This window comes from Pyxicephalus adspersus, chromosome 9 (assembly GCF_032062135.1).
Source record: "Pyxicephalus adspersus chromosome 9, UCB_Pads_2.0, whole genome shotgun sequence".
Classification (NCBI taxonomy): Eukaryota; Metazoa; Chordata; class Amphibia; order Anura; family Pyxicephalidae; genus Pyxicephalus; species Pyxicephalus adspersus.
In genome coordinates this window covers 26,455,055-26,467,123 of record NC_092866.1, presented here as the reverse complement: position 1 = coordinate 26,467,123, position 12,069 = coordinate 26,455,055, and the positions used below count along the sequence as shown (strand labels likewise).

General features: G+C 36.1%; 1 protein-coding gene across 1 annotated transcript in view; it reads right to left on the bottom strand.

Annotated features, from left to right (window-relative positions):
• The window catches only part of RASGRP2 (RAS guanyl releasing protein 2), a gene marked incomplete in the record, with an annotated part of 62,291 nt that overhangs the window by 32,052 nt on the left and 18,170 nt on the right, over positions 1-12,069 (bottom strand). Inside the window, 6 exon segments of the mRNA XM_072422966.1 lie at positions 626-799; positions 1,659-1,809; positions 4,042-4,173; positions 4,278-4,328; positions 6,721-6,823; positions 7,028-7,167. Coding sequence (XP_072279067.1) covers positions 626-799; positions 1,659-1,809; positions 4,042-4,173; positions 4,278-4,328; positions 6,721-6,823; positions 7,028-7,167 — 751 coding nt within the window.

Here is a 12,069-nt window from a genome sequence, read left to right as displayed (position 1 = left end):
ATCTCACTGCTCATGCATTAGATCTCCATTTCTTTTCTCCCATTAATGAAAAGGCTCCTTCTGCGTATGGCCAAGAAGGAGCATCCAGAGCCTCCCATTTTAAATAAAAAAAAGAAGGCAATTTTTTACTTGTCTACCCTTTTATGTAATGTAAAAAATGTGAGTTTAGGTTCGCTTTAATGAAGCATTACATACAGCCTATTGTGTTTGGTAAAAACATTGGTCCTGATTTATTACAGCTCTCCAAGGCTGGAGAGGGTAAACTTTCTTCAGTGAAGCTGAGTGAACCAGCAAACCTCGAATGGATTTGGTTCAGGATTGAAAGTATTTGCTATCAAATAGCAAACTACGGTACTTTAAAGAAATTCATTGTAGGTTTGCTGGATCACCCAGCTTCACTGATGAAAGTCAATCCTCTCCAGCCTTGGAGAGCTTTAATAAATCAGGCTCATTGCGTGAATGGATAAATAATCCATTCTTCATTTATTGTCCTGTCATCTGTGTCCTTGTTTGTGTATGTTCACATCCAATGTGTATTTACATATAGATATATATATTATCAGATATAAGTATTATCAGCATGTGTGGAAGAAATAATATTATAATAGGCTACATAAATACATACCTCGGCTACTTGCACAAACTGCTTAATAACGGTTGCCCTTTGTTGTGGGGTAGGTTTGCTGAGCACCATAAGCTGGATCCACTGAGAAACACCATTAAACAGGGCTATGAATCTTTCCAAGACAGGATTTCCCACAGTACAACCATGAAGAACAAAACTGTGATAATCCTGAAACTGGGTATAAAAATACAGATTATAGTTAAACTTGTAAAAAGAGAGACTACAATGTTTGTGTGTATCTATTTTGTAAAGCTTTCATAATCATTAAGAATGAGCAAAACATTTCCATGAAATTGATGCAGAAAATACATTCTCACGTTATGTGGGTATTTCCATGAACTGTTAGCTGAATTTTGCTATATGGACAATTAATCTGAAATGCCTTCAAATTGTTTCACACTGATGCATTTTTTAACTTTTTTATTTAATCAAAAGAAATACATTAAATGACACTTTGACATGTGTTATTGCACATTTGTAATGTGCATTGCTTTGTATTTTATATGGATATTCAGTACACAACAAAATGAACATTGACAAACATTGACGCACATCATGGTGCACTTACATCGCATCATATTTTCTCATGTTTCACGTCTTAATGCATGTGTCACTCCCAATGACCTGATGGCATGGGACACCTTCTGTTTACCAACAGTTTTATTAGTTCATTCTTTATTAGTCATCATTACCATTGCTTTCCACTGTCACTGGAGCTCCTTGTACTAGGGTATTTAAAAAATGCATCACAGCTGCTGGGGGTCTGCAATTTTTTATCCCACTATTTTATTTACATTTCTTTCTGCTGGTGTGGATGTTATCACTTTACTGTGCCACTTTTTACAACCACTTTATCACAATTGGGACACAGCTTAGGGTGTGTACATTTGTAATTTCAGTTTGTAGTTACAAACGGGACTATCATTTTTATTGTGTTTTTCTGTGATCCCAAAAAGCTGTAAGTTGAAGATTTTATGTTGTTCCCATGTGACCCCCTCCCCACCACTGTACATTTTTTTAATTAATGGCTCACCAAAATCTTTGAGAATGAGTGAAATTCTAAATGTGTTAGATGTTCCGCAAGTTCAACTGGATCCAGGTGATCAAACAGAAGAGATGTCTTTCTTATTCTGCCCCCAGTATGTCCTCTTTGTGTCACTTGTCTCTTCCAACCATAAGATGGGCTGTAGATCAAAGCAAAAATAACACATAAATCATGTGGCCAGCTAATACCTGTCAACACCATATACCACTGGAAAAATAAACATGCAAATAACCGAGGTATATTTAAAATATTTCACGTAATGAATATGTTTTCACAATTATAAATTCCAGTTATCTAGTTCAAAAAATATTCTTAAACTGTTAGTGATGGACAGGTAGGAGTTTAAAAATAAAATAAAAGGGGCAGGTCACAAAATTGTCACAAAGAAATTGTCCAGAAGGGAATTTCAGCTAGCCCCAGTTGATTTTCCATACTACCTGGATCTACAGGCAAGGTGTTATTCTAGTGTTAACATCTTTAGGAAGTAACAACTTGTTATTGGTTTCCCTTATCCCCTAGGGAAGCCCTCTGGGTGAAACGCGTCGGGTAAGGAAAACACTTTCTTTTCTTTACAAACATAGCAAAATCAATCAAAGTGGAATTGTATCTATTTGTATTGTTTGTTTTTTGTAAGTTATGCATATTACTGTTTTATTCATGTACCAATAATATTTAATAAAGCTGTGTTTTTATTCAATTATGATTTTGAATAATGGGTGCCTTTCAACTAGCCTTCCCTTTCCTTCTTTTTTAATGAATTTCTAGTTCTTGCCAAGGTGCAATTTTCTGATACTGCTAGTTTGGGACAGAATTTTTTTACTTCACATTCGCTTTGATAAAAATATTGCATATAGTCGATCTGAAGTAATATGTACTTCAGACCAATTGTTACCAACCAATTTTCTGATTTAATCTATGGATTTATCTATTCTGACAAACTCCAGTTCCATCATTGCCAATAGTCAAGTCAAAGGGTCTGGGCTATACACCAAAGAAGCCAGGTGTAAGTGTTGGGTTTGGGATAGTAATCCAGGTGCAAGTGGAGGGTCTGGTTTAGCCAAAAAGAGAAACAGGTCCAAATGGAGGGTCAGGTTCCACTGGCAAGCCAGGCTATCAAGCAAGGGAGTCAAGAGCATGCAGAGGGTATAGCTAGTGAGCAAGGGAGCTAGATGCAATTGTGGCCTGCTCTCCCCTTGCAGCCCACTCTTTTTCTGGCTTTCTGATTGGTAAGGCCAACATGTTGTAGTGCATGTGAGTTTTATGTATTCCAACACAGCCAAAGAGATTATCCATACACACGTCAATATTTCTCTTATGTCAGACATCTGAACAGTTTGATCTGCATTGAAATATGGAGGACCTGTCTTGTGACCCAAGTGCAGTCGCTTATTGCAACCAATCAAAAATTATCTGGAGTCAGTCAGCCATCAGGTCTAGCATTGGTTGCTATTGGATACAGCAATCATGGATAAACCTGTGCACTGAATAGGGCCACATAATCAGAAGAGAGAAACTGGTCTATCCAATTTAGCTATCCCATAGTGGTTCCTAATCTTACCCCCAAACCCACTTCTTGATGGCTAACCTAATCCCTCTTTCCCAGTGCCTACCAGTTTTTACCACCAGGTGCAACATCAACACAACAAAACAGCTAGCCACCTCCTCTTCTGACCTACCCAACCTCTTCCAGTTGTTTGCAATCACTTCTCCTGTAGGACACTATTTAAAATGTTTCCAAGTAGGGTGTTTTCCCCAGAATCTGCTTGCAAAAAACAGTAATGTAAGCTAAATCTTAGTTTTTGTTCAGCTTTCTCAATCCACAGAACCACTGACTTGGAGGATATGGTACATCTACCTTCGGCAGTCCAATAGAGAATGAATCGGGGTGACAGTGAGCGTCAGCAAAAGATACAAATGTATACATCTCCCCACCTGCTGAGCTGGACAGCTCTCTTTGCAGGAAGACTGGACTGTTTTGATAGGGCCCAGTACAACAGCACTATCTGTCCCCCGCCTCCCCCAATGGTGGCCCCGTACTAGCTAATAGGTGTGCACTTGCTATGTGCATAGCAACCATCTGATATGTACACTACATGTATGTAGTTGTAGTTGTATGTATGTAGTTATCATTCATAATGCATGCATAATTTGTTGTAGGTGTATAGTAAACATAGCAACTCCCCTCACATGTCTGTTTATTGTCATTCAACTACAAAAAAAAACACAATAACACAAAGTGAAAATACATCACATGCCATGTCTGAATCATAAAGTGGGGTCCTAACATGGTTTGTGAAGTGTCTGAAACACAACATAACCTATGGAAATTAGACATTACGACTTAAATACTTTTAGAACCTGTAAAACTCACACACTCTCAATGTCTATCAGGCTGCTCTCTCTGCGGTTTCCTTTGTTTTCCAGTGCTCTCTTCAGGTCTCTGATTTGCTCTCCCAGTTCAGGATTCAGATCAAATTCAGCTGGGTATTCAGCTATCCAGAACCTAAATATATAACAAATGTATAAATTTACTGCAGATTTAGCCTATCCTGATTGCCTGTGGTATTTTGATGAAATAAAAAATAAATAAGGTGAAAGCTGTATGACCTAACAAGATTGCAGATCCTTTCCCGTTCAGAATTATCACCAGCTTCTGAAGTAAGGAATAGTTAAGAAACAAAACATCCAACTAAAAACTAATTAGAGAATATGTACTAAGTAAAATCAGCATTAAGTTCTCCTATGTTTTTATATTTTTTTTATGCATTTACAGTTATTTAAGTCATTAAGTCATTTAAAAGACTTGGTAGTAGGAACAGAAGCAGAAGCAAACCCAGGAGTTGGGGAAACTGGTACTTGCCAGGGATGCAGGCCGGCAAAGGCATACTACTAAGGTGCTCCTGTTGGATGACACCCACTACATTGGTCACTCTCAGAGTCAGAGTCACTCTACTAATCAACTACTTATCACCTCACATCACCATTCTTTGTCTTCTCTGCTGGCCTCCATTATAAAAAAACCTAAAGCTTTGTCTAGTTAGCATTATTAAAAAAGGGGATAATGCAGAAACACTTTTATCATAGGCTACCTCCAGGCATGAATCCTGTGTAGCAGCTCTACAATAGGCTGTGAGAGACGCCTCCATCTGACAATTTGCAGAAGAGGCAGTTAGATACTGCAATTGGGCAGGTATAGTTCATTGAGTGTGAGGTTCAAAAGATGTTGGCATGTATTTAACACTTAGATAAATTGTTGACCATCTGTCTATACTTAGCCCTAGTGCAACCCCCCTCCCTCCACTAAAAGAAATCCAGCAAAACAGACTTATCTTTGGTCGTCACTGGAATTTCATAGAACTTCATAGCAGCAGAGAGGGACCAGACTAACAAGATAAGACCAATGGATGTAAATGATACGTGTCCAGAAATTCATATTCAAGAGCACTAAAAATTATGTTGAATCTCAGGAAAAATAAATTATTCATCTGTGTAACATGTTATTAAATTTATGCTTTTCACAAGTGTGTTTGCTGATTGTTTTGGTTTTTTTTTACTATGACCACAGGATTAGTGCTATATTAAACTTTATAATAATTTGAATGACCTAAATGCAACAGAGACCCTCTGGGACATTAGGTAATGATGCATCTGAGTTTGCAAAGTAGCCCCAAGTCTGATTAATTCTGATCCTAGTAGTCTGTGTGATATTGTTATTATGGAGAGATATTATCAAATAAAGGATGCAGCGGATCAATAGTTAGCATCTTAAACAGGTACTATATTGGAGATGTCCCTAAAGAATTTCACCACTTCCTGCGTTTGCTTAAGACCTCCTGTGATGTTGGGAAGCACATAGGACAATTCTTTGGAGTTTGTGATTTTAACAGCAGGAGATAAGAACAAAAAGATCGGAGACAACATTTTTTGTTTCAGTTGGATTGAGGAAGAGTGAAAGCCACCCACATGAGGGTTACTAAATATATAAAAGTTAACTTTTTTTTATCAATGATTGTCATAAATAGTTTCATGTTTTGCATTGCCTAAATATTTCAGAGGAGTATTCAGAAAGGATTAGTAGTTTATGTCCACTGACAATGTTTCTTTGATTTTGGTCTTTCTGCAAGCAATGTTAGGCCAAGGAATATTTTAGTTTTTCTGTGTGCTATTTCCAGTGTGTATGGGCCACCCAGTCCAAAGGCTTCTGGTTTAATTTTTTAACATACATTTTTCTCAGTTGTCTTGTCACTTAACGTGTTTAATAAAGGCATGCATATAAATGTGTAGTATGTTTGTTTATTGTTATTTTTTCAAAATACTTTTTGTTAAAAAAGGAGAGGCCCCTCCCGTTCATGGTGGTAAAGACTAAATGGGAGCACAGTGCCTCCTTGGTTACCTATGTCACGTATACCATAAAGCTTTGAGCTGCTCAGTCACACATATCTGATCTCGGACATGCATTGAAAGGGCTGCTTCCCTCAATGTACAAAAAAAAGTGCCAATCTCAAACATGCACAGTGAGCACTTGTTTTTTTTACATTTACAGGAAAAAATTCATCCAATTTTGTGCCTGTGCAATGCAAGATCAAGTGATGTAAGCAGAAGCAGAAGATTGTCTGTTAAATATAGATGTTTTTTTTTGTTTTTTGTATACTTGTTAAATAAGTGCAAAAAGGCACTTTTGGATTTTGCCAGAAATCTTGTGACTTGTTAACTTCCGATTATCTCCATCTAAGCTTGGGGAATACTAATAGAGGAGATAAGTAGATATCTTCATAACCCATCAAAAATGAACTAGGCAAGGTTGAATACATGTGCTTTGGAAAGCAGAGCTTAAAATATATTGATTGTCATGAAAAATAGGAAGAAAACACTATTTCTGGTATTTCAGCAGTTATTGTTGTACACTTCAGCAGTTATCGTTGTGTACTTGCAGCAATGTTTAAAGAAACACATGAAAATATGCATGTATTGTAGAGATGTAAAATTTGACATTTGCTTTAAATATATTACTTAGTTGCACTCTATATTCTAAAGAATGTGTAAAGGATATAGAGTAAAGAGTTTTTTTGCTAAGTCTCCAGACGAGATGTACCAGGGATGCATCATGAGAAACATTTGAACCAATTCACGATCCTTGGGATTGCCATCTGAATCTAAACAAAACAAAGTCACCATTATGACAAAAGGAAAATGTGTATGCAGTTTTTACATTATTTTTAACTCTGTACTAAAGTCTAAAATATCAATAAAATGCATAACTTTGAGAAGTTTGGTCAACATCTAACCAGTAAATGAGATAAGAACAAATTCAAAATATAATAGAGGATATTACTATAAAAAATCAGTTAGGACCTTACCAAAACTCTGGATACATAATGCTGTCATATCATCAATGGTGAGGTCCTTCTCAAGTTTTTCCATTGCTGTGTTTTCATTTATTGTCCAGTTGTCATAAGCTTGTAAAGCAGGGATTTCAAGATGATGAATAATCAGGGTGCTGATTAAAAACAAACCAAAAATACTTTTTTATTAATAAAAATAGTTTCCCAGTGATTCATTTAAAAACTACATCGATTTATTTATTGGAAAAGTAGTAGTTAAGCAAAAGGTGAACTTGTACGAACATTCTGTAACACCTTACCCCTCCCAGGTTTTGGGCAACCTCTTCCTCTATCTGTTTTGATTTACCTTCTTGTTTTCACAACTTACTTCCCCTTGCATTTGAAAGCCATTGCATAATTTTTTTAGACAGTTTCACATTTTTTTTTTAATAATGCATTTACACTTCTGGGTCTCACAGGCTGGATTAGTAAGTATAGTAAGTTAAACAAGTATATTTAAAGCCTTACAAAATGTGCATCAATGTTGGCAGCATTCAGGTTTAGTTGCACTTTTTGTATATTGTCATCAAACAAGTGCAAAACAAATAACAGCTATATACAATTATTTTACATTTTGTCTTATTTTTGTGCAAAATATTTTTTTAAAGCTGCTGAAACACTGCTGTGCATTTTAGTTTCCAATTCTATGACCTTTTATCGTGTTAAAGTAGAATTAAATCTAAAACTATTTTAAAAATGAAAGCAGACAGGCAATTTATTGCTAAAAAGACTTTCTATGTACCAATAAAATCATCTGCCTGTTTGCAATCTTAGACTTAGCTGTACATACTTCAGTGATAGAATGAATGAAATAAAAAAAAGTATAACAGATCAAAAATTGAATGTACAGTATATGAATATTATGAGCAGAACTATTTAGGAAGTTGGCAGAAATATGCACCTACTTATACATTGGTGTCTATTTTTAAATTTTTCTCTCATCAATTTGGACATTTTTTCTTTTTGTTCAATGCATGGAAAATGTACGTTTAATGGCGCCTGCAAATTTTATTTCAGCTATAAAAAATCAGTTAGGACCTTACCAAAACTCTGGATACATAATGCTGTCATATCATCAATGGTGAGGTCCTTCTCAAGTTTTTCCATTGCTGCGTTTTCATTTATTGTCCAGTTGTCATAAGCTTGTAAAGCAGGGATTTCAGGATGATGAATAATCAGGGTGCTGATTAAAAACAAACCAAAAATACTTTTTTATTAATAAAAATAGTTTCCCTGTGATTCATTTAAAAACCTTATAGATTTAATTTTTGGAAAAAACTCTCAAGTAGTAGTTAAGCAAAAGGTGAAGTTGTACGAACATTCTGTAACACCTTACCCCTCCCAGATTTTGGGCAACCTCTTCCTCTATCTGTTTTGATTTACCTTCTTGTTTTCACAACTTACTTCCCCCTGCATTTGAAAGCCATTGCATAATTTTTTTAGACAGTTTCACATTTTTTTTTTATAATGCATTTACACTTCTGGGTCTCACAGGCTGGATTAGTGAAATACAAGTATATTTAAAGCCTTACAAAATGTGCATCAAGCCAAAACAAAGTGGGCCCAGAATGTTGGCAGCATTCAGGTTTAGTTGCACTTTTTGTATATTGTCATCTTAGTGATGCAAACAAATAACAGCTATATACAATTATTTTACATTTTGTCTTATTTTTTTGCAAAATATTTTTTAAAGCTGCTGAAACACTGCTGTGCATTTTAGTTTCCAATTCTATGACCTTTTATAGTGTTAAAGTAGAATTAAATCTAAAACTATTTTAAAAATGAAAGCAGACAGGCAATTTATTGCTAAAAAAGACTTTCTATGTACCAATAAAATCACCTGCCTGTTTGCAATCTTAGACTTAGCTGTACATACTTCAGTGATAGAGAGCAGAACTATTTACGAAGTTGGCAGAAATATGCACCTACTTATACAAGCACTTTTGACAGTATGGAAAATTTAAGAGCTGAAATGGCTCTAGCACTGACCAAGAACACATTTAACACCACATTGGTGTCTATTTTTAAATTTTTCTCTCATCAATTTGGACATTTTTTCTTTTTGTTCAATGCATGGAAAATGTACGTTTAATGGCGCCTGCATTTTCTGATAATAATTGACCACTAGATGGCATATTGAGACTTATTTTGCTCATATCCACTGAATGAGAATTCCAACGCATTCAAAACCCCGCTTAAAGAACACACAAAATCAACAAAAAGAACTCAAATTTAAAGAATATTATAATTTCCAACAACAGCACAAGGGGAATCCCCCTTTCCGATTCCCATGAGCAGTTAGAATCTATTTGTACAGAACTCAATATGATGCTCACAACACGAGCTGAGATGTCCTTGCGTTGGGCAGCACTTTGCTTTTACAGGTGGAGTGATAAACCAGGCAAGCGGCTGGTTAAAAAACTTAACCCCAAGCCTAAACTTGGTGTTTTTCCTAAGATCAAATTAAAGGGTGAAAAATTATCTCAATATCCTGAAAAAGTCATGTTGGCCTTACTTTACCTAAACTTTTACCCAAACATTAAGGGTTTACCAAATCTATTTAAAGTACTTGGGGATTTCTCAAAGGTATCAGGCCTCCACGTCAACAGTTCGAAGTCACAGGCCCCCAATATAAATATTCTAACCAAACAAATTGAAGCTCTTAAATGCACTTTTATAAATTTTAATGTGGTGAGAAATCAAATTAATACTTAGGAATTAAGCTGACACACACATACCAGGCTTATTGAGTTAAACACAACTATTCTCCTAGACCTAAAAAGATGTGTGAAGTCACCTCCTTTCATTGTTTGATGCATAGCCACTAAAAAATGGAAAAATTAAAAAATTTAGCAGTTTATATGGGGTGGAAAAAAAAGCAGAATACAAAAAGCCATCTATACGTGCCTCTCACACATGGAGGCTCGGGAGTCCCTCACCTCAATCATTATTTCAAAGCAGCCCAAATGGCCCAATTATCTCTGTGCAATAATGGGTCACAGGCCACAGTGGATTGAGCTAGAAGGCCTGGCATGTCAATCAGTGTCTCTATTTGCATTGTTGTGGATCACTAAAAAATCCAGACCTTCAATACAATGTCCAGCCATGGCTCATTCGCTGTTGCTTTGGGACAGACTTTGAACCCACTCACAAATTGATTCGTCCCATTTGCCTCTCACCCCTCTATGGGACAATCTAGAATTTTCCCTGAGTATAGATAAGGAATGTTTCAGATGGTGGAGTGACAAAGGTTTCATGAGGGTCAAAGTTGTAATAGATGTGTGGGCAATATTTAGCTTTAAGTACTTGGTAGTTGGCAGTACCTCCTTACAGGTCAACATCCTTTGAGAGTTCATGTCGTTCGATAACAGACATCAAAGGTCAGATATCCATACTGTATGCTGCACTAGTGGCTTCAGTCATGAAACTCAAATAATGGAACAATGGGAAACGGATATATTTATATATATATATATATATATATATATATATATTTAACTTTCCTATATACTTAGATTACTATTGCTATCCATGATGTTAACTTGTTAACCCGTGTCCTAAATCACCCGTAAAATAAATTCAAAACAATTTGTTTCTTACCTCTTACCTTCCTTATCCATGAAGAGATTGGTTTATTTATTTTTGGTGTGACCCCCTTGGCCTTTCTTTAATAGCATACCTCTCATTTTTAATTTTAAAAAATGGTAAAATGAACCCCAGAAGAATTATAAAAGTAAATAAAAGGTTGTTATGTTACGAGACTATTACAGAGGGGTATTAAAACACATTTCTTAAATAAATCTTTTTATTTCATTTTATGTTAATATTATTATGTTAATATAACATCTATGGTGTTATGGGTCAATTTTAATCCATTTATATTTACTTCATTTGTTGGCAAAATGGCAAAAAAAAGTTTTGTTTCTTACAAAAATAGAAAAGCAGAACAAGTATTAATACAAAATTTAGATTTGCACGGTTAAACAAACAACAACTAATCAAGCAAATCAAACCAATAGAAATTCTTTGTGTAAGAACATGCATGTCTGTGTGTGTTTAGATGCATGTGTGGCAAAAAGTACATGATATTGTGATCCCGCAGTCCAGTACTCATATCGAGGACGTTTTCCTTGGTTTTTCGCTGGGATGCCACTTGCAGATTTGCCTGTGTAAATCTGTAAATTCCACGTATAGCTTGTTTTTGCATCACAGGTTGCCCAGATTTTTATTCCGTATGTGTTTGGCTTACTGGGCATGTATTGTTGAAAGAGGCATTTTCCACGGAAAGGGACAAAACGTTCATCTACTGTCACCTGAGGCTCAGGATGAAACATCAGTGGAAAGAGCTGCACCCATCTCCCCCAGACATTCCTGATGAGAGCAAGCTTTCAGCTTTTGCTCTAGTATCCCTGTTGTCAAATCTGAGGACTCTTGATATCATACGAAAGGTCGGAAGTGACATTGTTGGCCAGAAAATTGTTCTGCCCAATGACTCGTCCCAGAGACTATGGCCCTGATTTATGAAAGCTCCCCAAAGCTGGAGAGAATACACTTTCATCAGTGAAGCTGGGTGATCCAGCAAACTTGGAATGGATCTGGTCAAGAATTCAAATGTTTGCTAGCAAATAGCAAATGATTAAAAAAAATCCATTCCATGTTTTCTGGATCATCCAACTTCACTTCTGAAAGTGTATCCTCTCCAGCCTTGGAGAGCTTTCATAAATCAGGCCCAATGAGTGGCTTCACTACAGGATCTGTACACTCCAGCCAGAAGAACACCAATATAGGCATCCAGGCATTCCTCATCATTGTCATTCCACATGTCCCCATTGACTTTTTTTCCTTCAAGGTTTGTCATAGAAATTATTACTTTTTTAAGTGACAATGGCATGAACAATTCAAAACATGTCTTGATGTTACTTACTCTAGTCACAACAAACCTTGTGATCCTAGGGGTCATTTTGATGACATTTTCACCAGGTTGTCTGCCATGTACGTCAGGAGGTACTGAACTCCAA